The 23,520-nt window shown below is 49.8% G+C and overlaps 2 protein-coding genes across 3 annotated transcripts in view; both read right to left on the bottom strand.

Annotated features, from left to right (window-relative positions):
- Positions 1 to 2,105: 2,105 nt before the first annotated feature.
- LOC105997165 (carbonic anhydrase 15-like) lies at positions 2,106 to 5,925 on the bottom strand. The gene is made up of 8 exons (XM_013031498.1): positions 5,808 to 5,925; positions 5,537 to 5,572; positions 4,937 to 5,107; positions 4,040 to 4,200; positions 3,863 to 3,955; positions 2,751 to 2,817; positions 2,490 to 2,653; positions 2,106 to 2,368 (listed from the first exon to the last, which is right to left on the bottom strand). The coding sequence occupies exons 1-8, from the start codon at positions 5,872 to 5,874 to the stop codon at positions 2,141 to 2,143; spliced, it is 987 nt and encodes a 328-aa protein (XP_012886952.1). The 5' UTR covers positions 5,875 to 5,925; the 3' UTR covers positions 2,106 to 2,140.
- Positions 5,926 to 8,161: 2,236 nt separating this feature from the next.
- Positions 8,162 to 23,520, bottom strand: part of Dgcr2 (DiGeorge syndrome critical region gene 2) — a 47,382-nt gene continuing 32,023 nt past the window's right edge. For both annotated transcript variants that reach the window (XM_013031567.1, XM_013031568.1), the window contains exons 7-10: positions 20,586 to 20,789; positions 13,584 to 13,736; positions 12,116 to 12,352; positions 8,162 to 10,740 (exon numbers count right to left, since the gene is read on the bottom strand). In XM_013031567.1, coding sequence (XP_012887021.1) covers positions 10,484 to 10,740; positions 12,116 to 12,352; positions 13,584 to 13,736; positions 20,586 to 20,789 — 851 coding nt within the window. In that variant the 3' untranslated portion in view covers positions 8,162 to 10,483. The remainder of the gene's footprint in view (positions 10,741 to 12,115; positions 12,353 to 13,583; positions 13,737 to 20,585; positions 20,790 to 23,520) is intronic.

Genomic DNA, 23,520 nt, shown 5'->3' with positions numbered 1-23,520 from the left:
CCCCTCCCTGCTACGGGCTCTAGGCACGGTCAACGCTTTCGTGGCAGCCACGAAACCTGCGGACGACACCCTTGAGGACCCTACCGACGGCGGCGCCAATCGAGTCCCAGCACGCAAGAACCATAAGAAAACTCCAGTGCCACCCGGAGCCCAGCAAGGTGGAGGAGATTGAGGATGGCCACACCTAGGGCTGACCTGGGAGAGGTGCAGAAGTTGCCTGCTAGCCCGAAAGGCTCTGGTATCCCCAGAGGCAGATCCGCCCTCTCCGCCGCTCACAGGGAGACTCCAGGCGCTACTGGCCAGAGCTTGTGCCTTTGGAGGGTGGGGGGCAGAGGCTGCCCGGCCTGGCAGTCCTCTGGCGGAGAATGGCTCTGGCGGGCAGGGGCAGATGATCACCGTTGGAAACTGAGTGTGGGCTGGCCGGGGCCCATAGAGCCCTTTTTGGGGGGACCAGGGAGTGGCAGCAGGCATAGCTTGGGGGTCTGCAATCTGACTCCTAGGGGTGGGGGGTTGTGATTACAAATAAGAAAGTTCTAGGGCTTCTGGATTCAAGATGTCCACACACGATGTAATAGATGTGGCGCAAGTGGGTGGCTGAGACACTGTGGCCTGCAGTCAGTGCAACCCCAATACATCAACACATGCTCCACATGGCATCAACTGGGCTGCAGCCCAGCCTGCCTGCCTTACTCTGCTGACTGCGGGCTTTCTCCTCTCACTGCACAGTCTCATTTACTCTATGTCATTTGGACTCAGTTTGCGTTGGGCAGTGACACAAAGGACACTTATACCAGTTGCTTACAAGCCAGCATCTCCCCCACAGTGTGGCTCTGTACTCAACACTCCACAGCCTGACTTCCCAGACTGTACAGGGACATGGCTTCACCACTTGGCTAGCTAGCTGTCACCAGGAGCCAGTAACACTGTGAAGCCTGGCCCACCAGAGTCTGCAACCAGTAACCTTTTACTTCCTCTCTTGGGGTTGTCATTTAACTAGGCATATTATCCCTAGGTTGATCACCCAGCTTGGTTTTTTTTTGGGGGGGGGGTCCGGTCCTGGGGCCTGAACTCTGGGCCTGGGCGCTGTCCCTCAGCTCTTTGGCTCAAGGCTAGTGCTCTACCACTTGAGCCACCACGCCACTTCCGGCTTTTTCGTTTTTGCTTATGTGGTGCTGAGGAATCGAACCCAGGGCCTCATGCATGCAAGGCAAGCACTCTACCACTGAGCTACCTTCCCAGCCCCACCCAGCTTGGTTTTTAAATAAAATGTATGATCTTGGAATAAAGTTGGGTTGTTGTTGTTAGTGGTGGTGGTCGTGGGGCTTGAACTCAGGGCCTGGGTGCTGTCTTTGAGCTCTTTTGCTAAAGGCTAGTGCTCTACCACTTTGAGCCACAGCTCTACTTCCAGTTTTTAAGTGGTTAATTGGAGAAAAGAGTCTCACAGAGACTTTTCTGTCCAGGCTGCCTTTGAACTACGATCCTCAGATCACAGTGAGCCACTGTGATCTGTGTCCCCTTCCTTCTTTCCTTCCTTCCTCCCTTCCTCCCTTCCTTCCTTCCTTCCTTCCTTCCTTCCTTCCTACCTTCCTTCCTCCCTACTTTCCTTCCTTCCTTCCTCCCTACTTTCCTCCTTCTCTCTGTCTCTGTCTCTCTTTCTGCCAGTACTGTGGCTTAAACTCAGGGACTCAAGCTCTCCCACAGCTTGCTCATGGTCAGTACTCTACAGCTCCAACCACACCTCTAGCCTTGCTTTTTGATGACTATTTTAGAGATGAAGTCTCACAGATTCTGCCTGGGCTAGCTTCAAACCTTGAGTCAGCCTCCCGAGGAGCTAGGATTGCAGATGTGACAGGCTTTTCTAAGATGTTCTGTCTTTTTTCCTCCCATCTGACCAGGTGACTCTGGAAGGATCTAGGGGTGGTCCTGGAGATTTGGGTAGAGGGTACCAGCTGACTGTGGTAGGGGAAACGAAGGCTCTCCCAGGAGTCTCCTCATTATACAGACAGTAAACTGAGGCTAAAGGGATTGGGGCAGGAATCCTCCCTGGAGGGAGGCAACTCAGCCTAGCCCAGCCCAGCCCCTTCCCCAATCACAATAGGCCAGAGTCACTCTAAGCCTTCTTTATTGCCATGCTTGGATCCTAGGGGCCATGCCAGAGCCACAGGCTGAGCCCCAAGCCCAGCAGAACCCAGTGCAACCCTCCCTGAGTGTGGTTGGAGGATGGGCCTGCTGCACCACGGATGGAAGCTCCGGGAGAGGCCCAGATCCTGCGACCCCCAAGAGGCTGCTGGGGGCGGAAATTATCTGTGAGCGGCCTGGGGTGCAAACCTGGTAGCTGGGTCTGGGGCACAGTCTGGAACTGGGCTACCTAAGAGTTCAAGGAAAAGACTGGTCAAGACAAGAAGGACATAGGCAGGGAAGGGGTGATGCTGTGAGCAGGAGGGCCCTGGCTCACCATGGTGGTCAGTGGTCCGTGATCATGGCCTCACCTGGGAGCGTCCGATGGGAACAGTGTTCTCAAAGACTGTCCAGAGCACTGATGGCTCGCAACCTGGGGTGGTCAGGGACCCCATGTAGCGGTAATATCTGGAGAGTCCAGAGGTGCCTGGCAGTAACGAGGCCAGTGGGAAGGTGGATGTCAGATTTGAAACCCCTGGACAGAGAAGGGGAGAAGAGATTGGAATCTGCTGTCTTATGTTGTTGCCCTTCACCCCCAGAAATGTCCAGCCCAAGTGGGTGCTGCTCCTCACCAGGTAAAGACACGTTTGTCAGGCTGGCCACAATGGTAGAGAAGTTGGGGTTCTCAAGGTCCTGTTCCTGGGAAGGAGGATTTCAATGAGGGTCTCTGAATGAGGGAGTCTCCAAAGATAGGGACACTGGGAGCAGGGAGACGTTTCTAGAAGAAAGCTTCCAGGAATGATGGGTTACCCTCACTGACCTAGAAAAAGCCACCTCCCCTTGTTACCCTTCCCATGGAATCCTTTAAATTCCACAAACCCTATAAATAGTGTGTGTGTGTGTGTGTGTGTGTGTGTCCACACGCACGTCCATCCTGAGGCTTGAACTCAGGCTGAGGTGCTTAAGACCAGCACCTAATCATTTGTACCACAGCTCTTCTGTACCTCTTCTGGTCTTTTGTGCTTAGTTGGAGAGAAGAGTCTTACAGATTTCCTGCCTGGGCTGGCTTTAAACTAGGATCTCAGCCTCCTGAGTAGCTGTGATTACAGGTGTGAGCCACTGGTGCCTAGCACTTTATAGATTTGAGAAGCACTCTTCATACTACCCCCCAGAGATGCCAAAGGCCCACCCTGATACCTCGGCCTCACTCGAACCCCCTTATTGATTTTGGTTTTGTTTGTGCAGGTATTGGGCTTGAGCTCAAGACCTCCTGCTCATTCAGCATTTTTGATCAAGGCTGATGCTCTACCACTTGTGCCACACCCCATTTCCAGCCTTTTTTTTTTTTTGGTCATAGAGCTTGAATTCAGGGGCCTGGGAGCTGTCCCTGAGATATTCTGCTTGAGGCTAGCCCTCTACCATTTTGAGCCACAGTGCTACTTCCAGTTTTCTGGTGTTTAATTGGAGATGAGTCTCACAGACTTTCCTTCCCTGGGCTGGCTTTAAACCTCAATCCTCATATCTCAGCCTCCTTAGCTAGGATTTCAGGTGTGAGCCATCAGTGTCTGTCCAATTCTGGCTTTTTGCTGGCTAATTGGAGATGCATCTGTCCTGGCTGGCTTTGAGCTTCAATGTTCAGATCTCAGCCTCCTGAATAGTTAGGCTTGCAGGTGTGAGCCATTCATACCCAACTAGAGAACCCCTTTTTGAACACACACATGGAGTTGCCAGGCTCCTCTCTCACCTCCAGCAGCACTGCCAGCACTGCAATCCCATTGGCGTGGCTTCGTGCTTCTGCCATGCTCTGGTATTTTATGTTCATGTGGACCAGGTGCATCTGGGGAGGTGAAGATCTAGGAGGTGCCTGACTGCCCTCTCCCACCTCCCTCAGCTCCATGTAGCCCTCCCCCTAGCATCCCACCTCCATGGAGTGCCGCTGCCCATTCAGGCTGTGCTCGGAGCCTGTGTGCCTCCAGGCTCCCCAGTGGAAATGCAGCTGCAGCAGCCGGTAGGCAGGTGAGGGCAGCCCTCCTCCCCGAATCTCCAGGTGGTCCTGCAGACCAGCATCCACGTGGAGCAGCACTAAAGGGAGCACACATGACGCTGGCTTTCTCCCTGCTTGAACCGCAGGACCACCAGCTGGGCAAGGGAGGGACATGGCTCCAGCTATATGGAGTGGAGCGGTTAAAATTTTTTAGATGAACTGATCTTGAGGGGAAGGGGGATTCCCACTGTTGTGTGTCCTGTCTTCAGGGGCCAAAGTCAATTATTTTTGTGTGTGTGTGTTCCAACCCTGGGGCTTGAACTTAGGGCCTGGGCATAGTCCCTTAGCTTTTTTTCCACCCAGAGATGGCATTCTACAACTTGAGCCACACTCCTACTTTTTTGGTGGTTAATTAGAGATACAGAGTCTCATAGACTTTCCTGCTCAGGCTGGCTTCAAACTTGTGATCCTCAGATCTCAGTCTCCTGGAGTAGCTAGGATTATAGGCATGAGCTCAGTGCTCACCCAGTTTTTATTTGTAGAGAGAATTCTGACACCTATTGGAGAGAGATGTGTTGGCCACTGTATGTGGAAGTTCTGCCTTCTTGTGGAAGTTGTTATTCCTATGGAAGCGGTATAGAGCTTTTTAGCCCATGTGTGGGGATCAGTGACTCAGAGGTTTGTAACCTCGGTGGGTAGCTTGATCTCTGTTTGATGTCTCAGCTCCTGTGTGAGTGCTCTGATTCTGTGTAGCCATGGGAGTTCTTTTAAGCGTGTGTGGAGTTCCTGCCATGGTCTGTGGGGTAAGGGAGGTCCTGACTCCAGGATGCTGACCTGTATGGCCATCATTCTCTAGAGTCCAAGGGCCTGGAGGTACCGAGTTGTAGCCTCGAAAGATGAAAGGTCCTAGTGTGCTGTTCCGCTGGACCAGACGAAGGTCAATGTTGATGGGAGACTGGGTTGGGCCCCCACAGGCAGGAGCTAGTTCTTTCCAATGGGTGGGGCCTGAGAAAATAAGATCTGAAGTTAGCTTGGAAGGGATCTCAGAGTATGGACCCCACACACCCCCAAAATAGCCGAGGCTTGGGGAAGTCCTAGTCTCTGGACAGGTCACCTCTCCACCTCTTGCCTACATCTGACCTAGTCACTAAATCTGTAAACCCACTGGCCCACAGCAAGACAGAATAGAATATTCTGGCACATGGTTACAAACCTTCATTGGGTACCTCCTCCTTACCAATAGGCTCAGAGACCCTGACTAGTAAGAGTAGGAGTAGGGATCACAGCAAATGAGGACACACACAAAGAAGAGTCACATGTGGAACACCAAGGAGCCTGCAGAGACCCTGGAAGTATGATAGCCACGTTTGAACCCCTCTAGTGGCTTCAGGACACAGACCAATCTCACACAGCTTCATACAACACTGTCCTTACCACATTTGGGGTCCTGGGAGTCGTAGCACCAGGCATCTGCAGACAGTGAGCAGGAGAGTGAGCTGAGAGACCATTTGGATCTTCAAGTTCCTTCCTAGCCAGGGTCCAGGAGTGGGAAGCAGGCTTACCCAGTAGTCTGGCTCAGAACCTGTTTTCCTGTCATTGAAACTACCTCCCCCTCCCACCACCCCCAGTAGGACCCAGTGGGTGGCAGAGAGTACCAAAGGGTTGGGTAGATTGGAGACCAGATGAGTAAGGTTATGGTGCTCACCCTCAGAGTTTGATCGCACCACCAGCTGCACCTCAAGGAAAAAGAGCAGGAAACCCAGGGCCCGCATGGTGCCACAGCAGCTGTGACTAGGGAGAACTAGCAAGCGGCGGAAAACCTTGGAGCCAGGCTGCTAGCGAGACTGCTACATATTTATTAGTGGGGTGGGCTAGAGGCGTGGCTAACTGGGGACAGTCCTGGGTAGGGTGGGAGTGGGTGGTACTCAAGCACAGCCACCAGGGAGTGCTCTAAACTCACCAGGCATGCGCTCTGATCCTAGGGCTACACTCCAGCATGTGCTGCAAGCCAGAATACTGCCCAGAATTAATCGTGTGTGTGTGTGTGTGTGTGTGTGCCTACCCTTCTTGTTTATAGAGGAAATGGAGATGGGATCAGGAGTGACTTGCTAAAGTCACCAGCAAGGAAGTTAGTTAAAATGGTTGTCATCAGGCGCAACGGTGGTAGGGTATATGTGGATATTTCTCACACTAACCCCATCCCAAGACCACAACCTTCTTCCTACTGACATCTCTTTGCAAGAACTACCCTATCCAAGGATCCCAGGGAAGCTGTTCCTCTCCTGCTCTGCCCCTGCCTGGCACAGGTGGGCAGCAGTTGCAGAGGCCTGGGCTTGAGCCTAGGTGGCGGTCTTTTGAAAGTGGTCTGTGATTCCTCTGCTGCTCAATGTATCCAGGAGAGGAGACATGCCTGGAGAGAGCTCCACACTGCACACCCATGTACCTGTGGGTGTCAGCTCAACTTGGGTGTGCTTGCAGTTTTCAGTGCTGGAGAATAGGCCACAGCTTTCTAGTTTCCTGTGCAGCTCAGTGAGCGCGCTTGCCTGGAACATGCAAGGCCCTTGATATCCCTCCCCCTGGGGAAAACTGCTAGGTGTCAAGCTTCTCCAATGTTAGTGAAGGGGTTCAGGCATGGCCATGGTGTTGGCATGGCTCAAGGAATCCCTACCAGCCATGACAGATGTGTTCTAGCAAAGAGATGAAGCTGTTTTTGTTTTTGTTTCCTTTCTGGTTCTGGGGTTTGAACTCGACTTGGGCGTTGTCCCTGAGCCTCTTTGTGCTCAAGGCTAGTGTTCTACCACTAGAGCCACAGACACTTCTGGCTTTTTTGAGTAGTTTATTGGAGGTTAAGTCTCATGGGTACTTTTCTGCCCAGGCTGGCTTTGAACTGCAATCCTCAGATTTCAGCCTTCTGAGTAGCTAGGATTACAGACATGAGCCACCAGCATCAGTTTAGGAATGACAGAATGACGCTTCTATCCCCGTCAAAGGACTCAAGTTTCTTCCTAACCTTTAAGCCCTTCCACATCCTGCCTCCAGTTTACTACCTTCACTCAGCCTAGTTGTCTCCCCCTCCCGCTGCATAGCCTGGCCTATCACAGCACCTCCCAGTGGAGAAAAGTGAGGTTAGGGAAGTGAGCCTGAGGGGTCCCTCCTAGGGCATGTCACCCAGGACCCTTCCTTCCTATCATGAGTTGGGTGTATTTTATTGGAAGTACAGCAGTGGGATAAGACAGTAGAGCCCAAGAGTCCAAGATTTCCCCGTCAGTTTCCACTAGGCTCCTCGTGCTCAACCTGTGAGCGCTTCAGGGCTACAACTCAGCTGGGCTTGTGGCCTTAGCTCCTTTGTGTGCTGTAGGGCCTGGCTCCCCCACTTCCCACCAACTGAGCCCTAACAGAGAGTCAAGCCCATCATTGACTCTTGCTTCTTCTAGTGCTACAGGACTCTGCCAGAAAAAGCAAGAATGTCCAGCCTATTTTAGAGATGACTCCCACAGAGGGAGCTCCGTCCATATCATAAACATTAAGGAGGTAGAGACATGCGCCATCCCAGCTCTCTGGGGCTATAGCCATACCCCCCCCATCTTCCCCCCATCCTGAGACCTATATTCTGGCTGGGCTTCAGAACAGGCCCGAAAGAGGCAGATCACTTGTACTGCAGGGCAGATCACTTGTACTGCAGGGAGGGAATATTTACAGCTACCAGGAGAGAGACTAGAAAAAAGTCTAGGCCAAGTCCTAAGCCTTCCTTTATATACACCCCTCCTCACACTGGCTCTCTACAGTCAGATGACACAGCAGCCTAGTTAAACAGAAAGAGAAGTCCACAAGTGTGGACCCCCTATGAAGCAGCATTCTCTGAGGCACAGGGTTTGGGTGCCAGGGGGTGCAGCTGAACACAGGGCCAACCCTCTCACTGTATACTCTGCTCAAAGGCGCCAAGCTCAGCTCCACCTGGTCCTCAGCCGAAGGACATCAGGGGGTGTTCTATCCAGCTGAAAAACGGTGCCCTAGCTGCCGCCACCATGGGGAGCTGGTTCACACCAAGGATCAACCACACCTCTTCCAGAACACGTTTATTTGGCATTTGGATGAAATGGTTCTCACAGCATCTTAAGAAAAGGATTAGTGCCAACCCGACCAAAAATACACCCAAACTAAAACCCTTAGTGAAAGGAAAACATAAAAACAGGCATGGAGACAATGTACAGTATCAAATTCTACCTCCAGGCAGGTCAGAGGGCACCTGGTCTCAGAAACAGTGGCAAGGGAGTCCAGGGGTGGGGCCTCCCAGGGGCTTGGCCTGTCCCTCTGGGACTGGCACTGGGCACATCTCGCACAAGAACACGACTCTGCAAATGCTAGCCTTGGGATCAATTAGCTCTTGACAAGGCAGCAGACAGGATGGCAAGGTGAGGACAGATGAGCAGATCCCATGCCTGCAGCTGCAATGGGCAGTGGTCCCTCTGCCTGGCCTCAGGAGCCGGTGGGCTGAGCACCCTGGGGAGGCCTGATGCTTCCCAGGGGAGGGAATCACCCGGCAACCCTGAGAACTCCTTGGACAGAAACCCTTGCTAGTCCCGAAGAAAGCCAGCCACTTCCTCAGTGCCTCCTATGTGTCCGTCCTTAGGTCCCCAAAGGAAGCTTACTATTTCATACACCTAACGGCTGCCTGGCCCTATAAACAGCTGAGGCCTGGTAAGGCCCTTCCAGCTGTGGGGCCAGGCTCCCACTGGCTCTCCTGGGGTGGCCCTCAGGACCCTCATAAATCTCTAGACACTAATAAGACTTGACTGCCCTTTTGGAGCCTGGCTGTCCAGCACCCAGAACATGCCAGAGGTATGAGAGGTTTCCTGCTCTGGCCTCTGTAGTAAAGGGGAGGCTCTTGTGGCCGCCATGTGATAGGAAGGAAGTTGTGCCTTTTGGCAAGGGGAGTACTGCCAGCAGCATCTAGTTCCTGTGGGCCAAGCCTAGGGACAGGCTGCTCAGTGACAAACCATAAACTTCCCACCAGTTCTGAGATGAAGTTCTGGGGCTCTCCAGCTAGTGTGAGAATGTGGGCACCATGTGACTGACCCACATCAACCCTCCTACCCAGATTCCTTAGTAACCACTGCCAAAGGCAAAGGCTCAGACACGGCTGCCTCACAGCAGCCCACACGGACACAGCTGACCCCATACAGTGGGGTTCCACGGAGGTCCTGGGAGCCACCACTATTTGAAAACATTTGGCCACAAATAGACACACATGGACGCACACAAAAGAAAAGATCCAGACATTCAACGTAGAAAAGATATGGATGTGCTAAAAATCGCACAGAACCCGCTTCATCTCCAAACCTCAGAAATGCTAAAGGTCCATGTCAGGAGACAAGACCCCTGCCTGCAGCAGGCAACAGGGTCCCTTGGGCAAAAGGTCCCACACTCAGAGCTGCAGTGGGGTGGGGAAGCGTGCATGTGGCCACCAGGCGCTGGGCCCAGTGGTGGAGATGGTATGGCCCTGGATGCTCCTTTTTGCACCCCTCTCCCAGTGAAATAATCCTTTATGGCACAAACAAGATGGGGACAGGGCCTCAGACCTGGGGGCCATTCAACAGGAGGCAAGGTCTCAGGGCTCCAGAGTGACAGAGAGGAGCCAGCGTGGCCCAGGCCTCGGGAGAGGTCCAGACTCCTGGGGGAGCCATGCAGAGCAATGCCATAGGGATGAAAGGGGTGGGCGGGGGCCTCCTGCTATGGGGCCAGGCTTGCAAGGCCCAGCTAGAGAGGGCAGGGAGATCAACTTCTTTCCAGCCCCGACTCAGCACCTCAGGTACCTCAGTGTCCCCTGTTGCACTAGAGGCCATCCTCAGAGGATGCTGTACTCTTGGGCTGTCTACTTGAAACAGACCCCCTACATCAACACTGATGGTCTGCAGGCAGCCCTCAGGGCAGCTACCATAGGATGCACTGCAGAGGTCCTCACACGTCACCCACTCTAGGACTCAGTGACTTGTTGGTGACTGGCTAGCCAGCCACATTATCTGAGTGGCACAGTGCAGTGAGCAAGCCAACCCAAGATTGGTTTGAGCATGGCCCAGTGCCTCCTGTTCCCTTCCTCTGAAATGTGTGATGTGAACACATTTGCCATTCTTCTGCCATTTAAAGAGACAGTGACCTGCAGCGATGCATGTTTGTGCAGCCCTCAAGGAAACAGTGCAGGTGCTTGCTCCCAGAGGGAGGCTGGCTGTAGTCTCTATGTACACATGGGCTCACTGGTGGAAGAGTGGCAGTGGAGTGGGATCCAGGCTGTTCCAGGGCCCCTCCAAGTTTCCTGCAGGGATGGATGTTTTCTCAACAGCAAAGAGATGCTCCCAACCCACTTGGGGCTTTGGGCTGGGCTGTCTAGACCACAGTGTTGAGGGAGCCACGGCTGTGATGGCTGCCTCCTGGTGGTGGCTCTGCAGCCGGGGCACTACCAATCTGTGCAGAATCAGGGGGCACAAGGAGGGTGCTGCTGCTGTCAGTGGAGTCTTCCAGGTCTGCCAGAGAGGTCCCAGCAGGAGGCAGAGGCTGCTCCAGGCACCTGGGCAATGCACCTTCAATGCTACTATCTCCTGGGGTTGGCAGGCCAGTCTCCTCAGGCTCAAAGGCGTCGTCATCTGCAGGAGATAAAGGGGGTGTCAGGAGGTGTCCGAAGCAAGTACAGACTCTCATGGGGACACAGCAAAGCTGGGCAGACTGGGGACTCCCCTGCCTGAACACTCCTACCACTGATGAGTAGTACACGGACCCCCTAAACCTCAGGGCTGGGAAGAGGGCCCTTCTGACATGGGCTCTGAAGTGCCTGCTGCTCCCGAGAGCTGGGGTCAGTAGTAGATGCACAGACCCATACATTCAGGCAGCATAGCTCCTCTGTGCCATCATAGCTTGAGGAGGGTAAGACATAGTGACAAAGGGAGGTGAGACTCGGCAGAAAGGCAGGAATACTGGTTGCCAGGGCAGAAGAACACCCAGGGCTTCGGCTGGATTATAGCAGTAACAATGTTGAAGCAGGCAGCCTGTGTAAGGCACCCAGAGGTCAGCAGAGAGCTGTTTCAAGGGAGGTTTGGGGAGAGGCAATCCACTTGCTAAATTTTGCCTGCCCATTACTATGAGCTGCTTCAGAAAGCTGGTGGAAAGAGGCTCTGCTAACGCACCTTTCTCCTGGCAAACTCTCCAGACTCCCTAGCTGACAGCCTGGTTTATAGTGTCTGGGACCTGTTGCCACTCTTGTAGGAAGTTTATCCCACTCTGTCTCCCCTACCCCTCCCACCCCTTGTGTGGGCATGGGGATCTAATTCAGGGTGGGTGAAAACCAGACAAACACTTTACCACTGAACTATACAGCTATACCTGTAGCCCCTATCCTGGTCTCTTTGATAATCTGCTTTGTTGGCAGGATCAAATCCAGGGCTTTCCTGCACACCTCACACCATACAGCAGAGCACACCTCTGGATACCCACTGTGCTGTGTGCAGGCCCATAGGAAATAGGGACAGAACACCTTCACTGCAGGCCAGAAACAGCAACAGAGGAGGAAGTGGGTAGAGAGAGAACATACTAGATATTTCTTCTTAGCTACACAGTCCCAGGAGTTTCAGGGTCAGATGCAGAACAGACTCAAGCAGCTGGCCTACCTCCTGAGCTTCTTCCTGCTATTATGTGAGGGACTCTTCCAACAGTGTCTCTTCACCTTTCCACACATACCACACATACATGGGTAGTCTATATAGCCAAGAGACTAGCTGGGCAGAGAGGGTACTGAAAACTGCTCAACAGGTGCTTATGGGAGGGAGGAAAAGAAGGTCCCATGTACTAGAGGCCAAGTCCTTTCTGTAAGACCAATCCTGGGAAGAGCCCCTAATGGAAAACCAAAAGGAAGGACAGAAAGAAACAGGGGTTCCCCAGGACTCTGGAGCTCAAAAAGACCAGTGGTCTTGGTCCAGTGTGCCTGACCCACTTGGATTGTGTCCCCTCCCTGGGGTGGGCAGGCACCTGCAGGGTCGTAGAACACGCTGTCAGGATTGATGGAGGCCTCATAAGGTGGCGGTGGGTCATCCGGCTGGTCGATGTCTGGGTATTTGTAAGCTGTGTAGGGAGGTGGAGGGTCATGGAAATGGAAAGTCCCACCTTCCCCGTCGTCAGAAAGGTGCAGTGGGGTGAGGCCTGTGCCAAACCCATCTGGGCCATAGTCAAAGCCAGGGATCCTCCGGCCAAGGTTGAAGTGGTGCACTGGATCATGGAGAGTGAGAAACAGGGGCAGAGTTGTGTCATTTGGAGGCAGGCTTCCTGGTTTCTGAGCCTCCCTCCCAAGACTGAGCCTGCCACCAGCGTGCCACACTCCTATAACCAGATGGGTATCCTACATGTCATATTAAGAAGCCTAACTTGGAGCCAGACTTCATAGCTTAGATTGGGATGATCCTGATTCAAGCCAGCCCAGGCAAAAAGATCCCATCCCAAGCAACAAAATGTTGGGTGAGGTACCATGGGGCCTGTTACTTCAGCTACACAGGAAGCATAAGATGGCAGTTTATGCCAGCCTGGGCAAAAAGGAAGACCATTTGAAAAGTAAAAGCAAAAAGGGCTAGGAGTGTGGCTCAAGTGGTAGGGTACTTGTTTAGCAAGCACAAGGCCTTGAGTTCAGGGCCCAGTACTCTCCCACCCCATTATCCCCTAGCGCAAAGCCTCTCCTGATCATTCCTATCCTTAGTTCCTTCCACCAATGTGCCCTTACCCCTCACCCACATGCAATCTGCCACTGTGTCCTGTCCCTTCATGGACAAGGCGAAGTCTTAGGACTGTCACACCCTCCAGCTCTAATGTCCTTCTTGGTGTCCAACCCTCAAAGGCCTTTGAGTTCTACACACCCTGGAGCTCAGTGAGCCTGAAGGAGGCTCATGAGGAAGGCTCCTGCCCATGGTAGAAAACTGGCAAACCCAGGTGATGGGAGGTTTCCAGACTCAGCCTAGGTGCCATAGGAGGCATCAAAGTTCCCTTCACACACAGCAGATAAACCTGCTGGCCAGGCATATGGACTGCTGAGGAACTCAGGGTAAAGAAGGCTAGACACACTGCAAGCTGCCACTGGTGTCAGGAGCTCCTTTTCTGGCTAGTGGCTCCCACTCACAGCACAGGTCACTGAAAAGGGACATCACTGTGTAAATGAACAAATTGTTCTTTCTGCTTTAAGGGTTGAAGATGGAAGGCCCACCTCTAATTTCAGCCATGGACAGCTTTTTCAAAGTGCCTGCTTGTGTCTCTGCCTTCCCAGGGACACCCCTGCATTCTCTACCAACATAGACGGGCTCACCTTCTCCTTCCTCTTCAACTCGTTCACCAAGAAAATTACCGCACCTCATCTTACCCTCTTCCAAAGGAGTAAAACCCAGGACAGGGGAGTCCTGAGACCCAGAGAGGCACTGGCTTAGGGCCCTGGCTGTGGCCTTCAGAGGGCACTCACAGTTTGCTCCAATCAGGGACTCGATACGCTCCCGGCGCCTCTGGCGTAGCCGGTGAACCATGAAAAGCAGCAGCGATAGGATGAGGAAGGAGGAGATGCAGCTGACGACCAGACGCATCCCGCTGGCCATAGAGTCGAATAGGCTGTTGCCGTCTGTGAGGAGGAAGGAAGCCGATGGCTCTGAGAAAAAGACCTTGCAGGGCTAGAGGGGTGGGTCAGTGGTAGAGCAAAGGCTAACATACATGAGGCCCTGGACTTGGCCCTAACAACACACATGCAGACAAGCTTGCACTGAAGGACACCGCTGTACTTGATAATTGTACGCTAGATGGTGAAATAAAACTCAAAAAGAGAATACTGAAATGACACAGAAAGCAGAAAAAGGAATTCACACAGCGCTGCTTGTTAGGGTCACTGTCCTGCTCACCTGGCTTGTTCTGAGCACCTTCCTTTGAAGAGCTCCAGGCCTTGGATGGCTACATGCACAAATGCCCTCCACCTGTCACTTAGGCAAGCCAAGTGGAGACTTCTGTCTCAAGACTGGAATTTCTAGGGAACCAAGCATATGAACTTGTATGTGCAAGTGCAGCTGGAGTGCAACACACCTGCTGAGGCTCCCCTGCTTCTCCCCAAGTGCAAGGCTGCACACAAGGTCACTGCCTGTGCCCTCTTGATAAGGCATGATATCACCATCCCTGCCTCCCCTCCTCACTTGTCTAAGAAACAGATGTGACCCCCAACATTATTTTTATCTATGCCCAATGCTTCCCCCAAAATAAGGCAGCAGGACCAAGGGAGAAAGGCAAAGGGCAGTGGGGGCCAGGCTGCTTTGCTATCTGAGGCTTACTGTGCTTGGAAGGAAGGACCCAGGGTGGGGTGTGGACTGGGAGTGATGGCCCTGCAAAACTTGGTCCAAGGCGGGTGCTGTATCATGGACAGAGGAGCATGGGGTCAGGGAATCCATGAGGAGCCTCCATGGCATCTAAAAGAGGAGATGCCAGAGGCCAGGACAGGATAGTGAGAGAAGGGGAGAACTGCAAAAGAGCAGTCTGGGCTTCCCTCAGGAACCCAAGGCAACTGTCCTTCCAACAACTGTCAGGGACAAGGCTCACAAAGAACAGTGAAGCTGGCGCTGGTGGCTCATGCCTGTAATCCTAGCTACTCAGGAGGCCGAGATCTGAGGATCATGGTTCAAAGCCAGCCTGGGCAGAAAAGTCCGTGAGACTCTGATCTCTAATAAACCACTAGAAAACTGGAAGTGGCACTGTGCCTCAAGAGCGCTCACCTTGAGCTGAAGAGCACAGGGACAGCGGCCAGGCCCAGAGTTCAAGCCCCACAACCGACAAAAACAAAACAAAACAAAACATAGGACAGTCAACTTGGATCACTCACCAATGGGCATCCACTGTGGCTGTGAATGTGCCGTCATTCTTTAGCAAGCCGCAGTAGAGAAAACACTGTTTCATTAAATACCAGTGTTGGCACACCAGTGCAGCCGAACACTGAGCTGGCCTTCCCCACAGATACATGATGAAGAAATTCTCTCTGGCCCAAGTAGTACACCTGTGCATCTATGTGGGCATAGGAGGGGCTAGTGTGGCACCAGCTGTGTGCTTTTGCTGGGCCAGTGTCAGGGGAAGAGGCCATCAAGCTGACCTCCAGCTGGTCTAGGAGCTAAGAAGCAACAGGTCCAGACTGTAGAGCCTTCTTCAGCCCTTTCCAGCACCTTATCCATCATTCCATCCCTTTGGTAATCACTGCTTGGGAAGGGATCCTACTGGCACCTAGTGAAAGTAGAGGTTAGGGGTGCTGACTGATATCCTAATGTGCCCAGGCCAGTACGTCAGGAAGTAGAAGTGACACCTTGCCCTGCTTTGAGCCATACTGGAGTCTCCTTAGGTGTCAGCCGTGAGCTACTATGGTAGGAGAAGAATGATGTGAAAGAAGGGGACTTATACTGGCTAAGTGCCTACACTGTGACTACAATTCCACTTGTTCTCAACGTAGAGATTAGTAACTCACACAAAGTCACAGACTGATGGCAGGCTTCAGTGGGAGGAGCTGCCTATTGCTCCTAGAAGCAGGAGGACCCTACCAAACTTCAGGAAGAAGGAAGCAGGTTATCTCCAAGCAAGTATATCCCCCAAGGCCAGCCTTGAAAAATGCTTCATGACCCACATGAAAGTGACTGGCTCTCAGAGCGCTTAAGTCATTCCTGCCTGTCCAACCCATTCCACCACACAGGTGGCAAGAGCTGGCTACTGCCCCCCTTTTCCTATATGATCAGGAAGTATCTCTGAAAGCTACATTTGTTGCTGACAACACTTGTGAAGCACATGTGTGAAAAAGATACACTCTCTCACTAATTAGCTGCTTTCTCCAGGCCTTGACCTCCACCAACATTTCATTCCTGCCCCTGGGAAGAAAGCCATTGGCCCAAGAGGCTGGTGACATGTCTTTTAATTGGCAGCCAGCTCAGAGATCCCAGAGGAGCAACTAAGAAAGTAGCCCCTTTGCAGTGAATAATTCCTAATCAGTCCTAAAATAAACTCAAGGGCATGTCAAAGTCCCAACTGTCCTTCCACAATGAGGACCAGAAGAAGCATCTCTTAAACCAAGCCAGTTGTAGTGAGGCATAAAGAAGAGAACCTGTCTCAGGACCCAAAGGTCAATCTAGAGGTCCAGAGGCACCTGTGACATAGCTGTTTCCTCACTGAAACCCTGGGTTCCTAAAAAGAAGACACAGCCTGCTAGGGTAGATGCATCTGGAACTAAAGGAGCCCTTAAGTTGATCAGCCTGATGCTTAATCTGATGCCTGTACCATCCATGTCCCCAGGTAGCTATTTTAGTCAGTGTAAGAGCTGCAGTAATGAGCTAAATTTCAAAGAGCATGATTACATGATGACAGTTTCAAAATCTGTCAGAGATGGCAGATGAAGATCAAAGGTCAGGGGCCTGGATCTCAAAGTGGACCCTACTATACCACTATCTGGGCGTCTATGTTCAGCCCTAGAGGCCTTAAGATACCAGGGCTGCCTCAAAACAGTATAGGAGAGGGTGAGCATGAGAGTTCCAGCTGTTCTAAGCCAGCATTTGGTACCATAGGTTTTATTATTTTAAGCTCTCTGAGTAGGTCTCATGTGGATTCAATGTTTCCTTAATGACCAATATTAAACATCTTTTCAAGTGTTTCATTGTCATCATATATGTTTTTGGTGAAGTATAATTTATTTTATTTATTTATTTATTTTGCCAGTCGTGGGGCCTGAACTCTGGGCCTGGGTGCTGTCTCTTAGCTCTTCAGCTCAAAGCTAGCGCTCTACCACTTGAGCCCCAGCACCACTTCCAGCCTTTCATGCATGCAAGGCAAGCCACTGAGCCACCTTCCCAGCCCCGTGAAGTATAATTTAAATATGTCTCTTTCTCCTTCTTTTGCATATGGATGTCCAACTATTCCAGCACCATTTGTTGAAAGACCGTCCTCTCTTCGTTGAATTACATTTGACATACCTGTCAAATATTACTTGACCAGTGTTGGACTATTTCTGGACTATTTTGTTCCATTAATCTGTATTCTCATCAATACCACAATGTTTTGATTACTAAAGCTATATATAAAAATTAAAATTTTGTATGGGCGATGTCCAAAAAGAAATGTACTCTTGGGCTGGGAAGGTAAAAATTATTTTAGCTATTTTATTTTAGTTTCTTTGCCATTACACATTTATTTTATTTTAATTTTTTGGTCAGTTGTGGGAGCTGAACTCTGGGCCTAGGCACTGTCCCTGAGCTCTACAGCTCAAGGCTAGCACTCTACCACTTGAGGCACAGCACTACTTCTGGCTTTTTTCTGCTTATGTGGTGCTGAAGAATCAAACCCAGGGCCTCATGCATGCAAGGCAAGCACTCTACCACTGGGCCACCTTTCCAGCCCTACACATATATTTTAGACATAACTTATTAATGCCTACAAAAAATATCTACTAGAATTCTGATTTGGACTGAAATGTAGCTATAGGTACTTTGGGGGAGAATTAATCTACAAATTATATTAAACCTTTTAGTCCATGGACATGGTATATCCCCTTTTATTTTAAAGCTTTAGTCTCTTTCTTTCCTGTGTTTTATATTTGCAGCATAGACATATAAGATTTATAATTAAGAATTTCATGCTTTGTGGGTGCTGTTATAAATGATACCTTTCTTAAAAATTTCAATTCCGAAATGTTACAGATAGTATAAATAAATAAAATGGATTTTGAATATTGACCCTATATCTGAAGGCTTTTAAAAATACACTTACTAGGGCTGGGAAGGTGGCTCAGTGGTAGAGCGCTTACCTTGCATGCGTGAGGCCCTGGGTTCAATTCCTCAGCACCACAAGCAAAAAGAAAAAAGCTGGAAGTGGCGCTGTGGCTCAGGTGGTAGAGCGCTAGCCTTGAGCTGAAGAGCTGAGGGACAGTGCCCAGGCCTAGAGTTCAGGCCCCAGGACCGGACCCTCCCCCGCCAAAAAAATACACTTACTAGTCCTATTAACTTTCCTATAGATCCTCTAGGATTTTCTATTGCAATCACTTTATCTGCAAAGAACAATGGTTTCAATTCTACCCCTCTAATTTAAAAGCCTTTCATTTCTTCCTGCCTCCTGACATGGCTTCCTGTGGCCTCAAGTAAATACTCAATGGAGAGGTGAGAGCAAATACCCTTGAAGGTAACAGATATCCTATTCCTAGTTTCTTCACTTTTGGTGGCAGAGTTTTGTTCCTTGGCACTTTCCAGGAAAGGATTTCTGCGAGAGTGAAGAGCCTATGGAAATACAGCAACTTCACAGACAGAGTGGATTCTGTTTATGCTGCTCTGACAGTGCAGCAAAGTGGCTTGCAGCAGCACTGGACCTATCCAGATACACTGAGAATCTCACTCTACTGAGAAATTCTTGGGTTGGGCAGGCCCAAGAGGCTATATATGCCATAGAAGGACCATCCTCTATAATCTTGGTCATTTTTACAAAGTGTGGACAGAACAGAAAGGTAAAGTACTGGGAAGCTTCTGAAAAATGGAATGGGGAACCAGGATGACATGGCTTGTGAAAGACAGAGTTTGACTCCTATAGGTGGTAACTCAGCTGGAGTCTTGAAGTGATATAGCTAGGGGCACAAAACATGGTATGCACTCAATCACTATTATTTTACTACCTTACCTGAGCAGAAAATTGTCTACTCTGTGGGAAGAGAAAAGGCCAAGTAACCACTTTCACTGTCCCCTGGTGAGCTCACCTGCAAACACGACTTCTGGGCTTTCTCAGTGGACATGACTTCATCAGCTGTACATGTCTAGTGGTACGTGTGCAGAGTGCCCGCTTCTACCAAGCCTCAGACATAGCCTCTGAAGGATGGCTCTATTCTTCCATTCAGCAGCCTTCCTGCTGTGAGGGAGGCTGATGGTAACTACTCATGGAAGCTCTCATTCTTGACACCTCACACTACAGTGCTCTGTTCCACAGGGTCCCTGGGTAGGGGTGGGGGGGTTAGGGGGGATAGCTTGCCTAAGTTGCCATTTTGCAGGATCTACACGTCCAGGGTTTCCACAAGTCTCTACTACATCAATCTCTTATTGTGGCACCAAGAAACAAATTCATGCTTCTGAATCATACTTCCATTGAAGGTTGAATTCACGTAGAGCTGCCAGCGACTTGGGGGTATGGCAAGGAAGTATTCCATACGAAGTGTCCATGGGTGCTGATGAGCCCAAGGAGCTGGACTCCACGTGCTCTCTCTCTCTCTCTCTGTTTTTCTTTGTTTCTCTCTCTCTCTCTCTCTCTTTCCCTCTTTCTTCTTTCTTTCTTTTCTTTCTTAAAATTTTTGGCTGGTCCTGGGGCTTGAACTCAGGGCCTGGGCACTGTCCTTGGGCCTCTGCACTCAAGGCTAGTGCTCCACCACTTAGGGCTTTTTTTTTTTTTGAATAGTTTATTGGAGATAAGAGTCTCATGGGGACTTTTCTGCCCGGGCTGACTTTTAATTGTAATCCTCAGATCTCAACCTCCTGAGTAGCTAGAATTACAGGTACAAGCCACTAGCACCTGGCTTATATTTATTTATTTGAAGTGTTGGTAAGTACTCCACACAAACTATACACCTAGCCTCTGTAGCTATTTTGTAAGTGGAAGAGGGACGAAGGTCATCCTGAAACCAGAATCCTGTTTAGCATCTTCTTAAAGCACCACCTAGTGGTAAGGAGTTGTGTCTTAAAACTGAAGGTAATATTGAATCTCTTCTTGAAGGGTCTATCAGTAAACACTGAGAAAGGACAATTGTTACTACCTTCTATACCATACTGTTAAAGGAAAAAATATGTGGACATAAATTGCAAGTCTAGTTCTGAGTCTTTTTTTTTTTTTTTTTTTGTCGGTCAGGGGGGTCTGAACTCTAGGCCTGGGCGCTGTCCCTCAGCTCTTCAGCTCAAGGCTAGCGCTCTACCACTTGAACCATAGCACCACTTCCGGCTTTTTTCTGCTTATGTAGTGCTGAGGAATTGAACCCAGGGCCTCATGCATGCAAGGCAAGCACTCTACCACTGAACCACCTTCCCAGCCTTAGTTCTGAGTCTTATAAAGAGAAGAGAGGTTTGAAGCTGCCAGTTGCAGATAATGTATAAAAAATCAGGTACAAATTCAAGTTCAAGTTCATTTATGAACAGAATCTGCTGCCTGAGAATAAGAATAACACAATGTGAAGGGTGGCAGTCACAAGGGTCAGGGACATGATCAAACTGGCTGTTGAAGCCTCAGGGCCAGCTCTGGGAGGAAATACTGCCATTGCTGCTGTGTCATGTGTAGTGACCTGTTGTGAATCCCACCATGCTGGCCAGATCATGTTTGAGAGTCCTTCCTGGGCTACAATACTGTGGATCTGCTCTATTGTACTGGTAGTCATCTGAAAAGTAAAGGGACATCTAGCTTCTGGCCCAGAAGAAGGGGGCTGACTTCTTCTCACCAGTCTCACCTGGGTCCAGACACATGAACTTGCAGCATTCCTTAGGATCTTTACGGTATTGCTGACAGCCCTGGGGCCTCTCACAGAGAGCTGCAACACACATCTCAGGTTCCCCTCCATGGCAGGTGCAGCTCAAGCATGGGTCATCCCCCTTGGGAGTGAAATAGAATCCTTCATCTACCACGTTGTCTTTGATGTCGACACATGTCTGACCTGTAACAGGCACAGGTGTACATTATTAGTAAAATGAGCCCTCATTCCCTGCTCTCTCCCCCCACCCCCATCACTAGACCTTTAGAGACAAAAGGAAAACTGAGGAGTTGGCCGGATGTCTGAGAGTCCTCTAAGAGCTAGATTGGTGTGGTTTCTGCTCCACTGCACAGGGAGGGATTGTCTGAGAGCAGACACTGCAACAAACTGCTATAACAGAGCACTCCCAGTCACAGCAAGTGAACCCACAGAGCCCAGGGGGCCAGGACATATAACATCACATTCTAGAGTGAAGGATCCTGCAAAAGCATTTGCTTTTTTGTTGTTGTTCTTGGTCATGGGTCTTTAACTCAGGGCCTTCATACTGTCCCTGAGCTTTTTTCCCTCAAGGTTAGTGCTCTACAACTTTGAGCCACAGCTTTATTCTGATTCTGGTGGCTAATTGGAGATAAGAGTCTCACAGACTTTCCTCCCCTTGCTTGCTTTGACTTTCAATTCTCAGATCTCAAGTCTCCTGTGTAGCAGGATTATAAACGTGGGCTACCAGTACCTGGCTGCCTTTTTTTTTTTTTGCTGCTACTAGGACTTAAACTCTGGGTTTGGACACTGTCCCTGTTCTTTTGTGCTCAAAGCTAGTATTCTACCACTTGAGCCACAGTTCTACTTTCAGCTTTTTGGTGGTTAGACATAAATTTCAGAGACTTTCCTATCTGGATTGGCTTTGAACCATAATCCTCAGATTTCAGCCTCCTAGGTAGCTAGATTACAGGCATGAGCCACTAGCACCTGGCAAGCATTTGTTTTTAAGTAGTTAATCTGGGAGATTTCCTGAATTCTAGCTGCAGCTGTTATGGACACTTACTCATTTTAAAATCAGATGTGTTGCCAAAAAAGCCTCCCCCTCTTTGTCTGTTTGACTGCCTGCTTGCTTATTCAATAAAACTGTGAAGGTTTCTTACTGCTCATATATGTATAAAACATATACACATATACATATATGTATAAAACATAAATTTATATTACATTTACATATTTATATATGTGTGTGTATATGTGTGTGTGTGTGTGTACACATTTTTCTTTTTTTTTTTTTGCCAGTCTGGGGCTTCAACTCAGGGCCTGGGCAGTCCCTGAGCTTCTCTGTACTCAAGGTTAGTGCTCTACCACTTGAGCCACAGTGCCACTCCAGCTTTTTCTGTTTATTTGGTATTGAGGAATTGAACCCACGGCTTCATGCATTCTAGGCAAGCATTCTACCACTAAGCCATATTCCCAGCCCTTTCCTACTTTTGTTTTGTTGTTGTTGTTGGTGGTGGTGGTCATAGGGCTTGAACTCTGGGCATGGGCACTGTCCCTGAGCTCTTCAGCTCAAGGCTATCACTCTACCACAGTGCCATTTCTGGTTTCCTAGTGGTTAACTGGAGATAAGTCTCACAGACTTTCCTGCCTGGGCTGCCTTTGAAGCATGATCCTCAGATCTCAGCCTCCTGAGTAGCTAGGGTTACAGGTGTGAGCCACTGGAACCTAGCTTTCCTACTTTTCTTTTTTGTTTTGTTTTTTGGGTCTGGTTGTGAGGCCTGAACTCTGGGCCTGGGCGCTGTCCCTCAGCTCTTCAGCTCAAGGCTAGTGCTCTACCACTTGAGCCACAGCGCCACTTCCGGCTTTTTTCTTTTTGCTTATGTGGTGCTGAGGAATCGAACCCAGGGCCTCAGGCATGCAAGGCAAGCACTCTACCACTGAGCCACCTTCCCAACCCCTTTCCTACTTTTCTTAAGTGACTGAAAAAGCAGTTGCGGGGGTGTTGCTCAGAGGTAGAGTACCTTACTAGTACACATAATGCTCTGGGTTCCATTCCCAGCACTAGCCTAAAAGAGAAAAATTAAACAATAAAAAACAATTGTATAGCTGTGTACCAGTGGCTCATGCCTGTAATCCTTGCTACTCAGGAGGCTAAGATATAAGAATTGAGATTCAAAGGCAGCTCAGGCAGCAAAGTCTGTGAGACTCTTATTCAAATTAAACACACACACACACACACACACACACACACACACACACACACACACACAAAGCCACAAGTGGTGCTAAGGCGAAAGTGGTAGAACTTGAACAAAAAAAAGCTAAGCAAGAGTGTGATGCTCTGAGTTCAAGCCCATACAGGGACAAGAAACAAAATATGAAGAATGCCCTCAATAGGCTCCTAAGTATACTTGATACAGTCCTGAAAAAGTGTTAGGAAATTTCTAGCAATGACAGGAAAAATCATATGTACTCTAAGACAAAAAAGGTCATGATTCTGGATTAGAAGGCAAACCGGGGAAAAGTAACTGTAGATGTTATTGGAACCACTGACAAAACTGGCATAATGAACTGTGAGTTATTAAGTAGTATTATTTTGTGCTAAGTGTCTTGATTTTGACAAAGTACTATAGTTATATAAAAAGATACTTTGGGGGTCTGGGAATATGGCTTAATGGTAGAGAGCTTGCCTAGCATGCATGAAGTTCTGGGTTTAATTCCTCAGTACCACATAAGAAGAAAAAGCCAGAAGTGGAGCTGTGGTTCAAGTGGTACAGTGCTAGCCTTAAGCAAAAGAAAAGAAAAAAGATACTTTGTTCATAGAAAATACACCCTGAAGTATTTAGGGGTAAGGGTCCATAGAATCTCCAATTGACCTTCAAGTAATTCAGAAAAAAAAGCATAGAGAATGGATTAATAAAGCAAATGTAGCAAA

The sequence above is a fragment of the Dipodomys ordii genome, unplaced genomic scaffold (assembly GCF_000151885.1).
Source record: "Dipodomys ordii isolate 6190 unplaced genomic scaffold, Dord_2.0 Scaffold141, whole genome shotgun sequence".
NCBI lineage: Eukaryota > Metazoa > Chordata > Mammalia > Rodentia > Heteromyidae > Dipodomys > Dipodomys ordii.
Note: the sequence above shows the minus strand (reverse complement) of the source record. Positions and strands in the feature narration are given on the sequence as shown.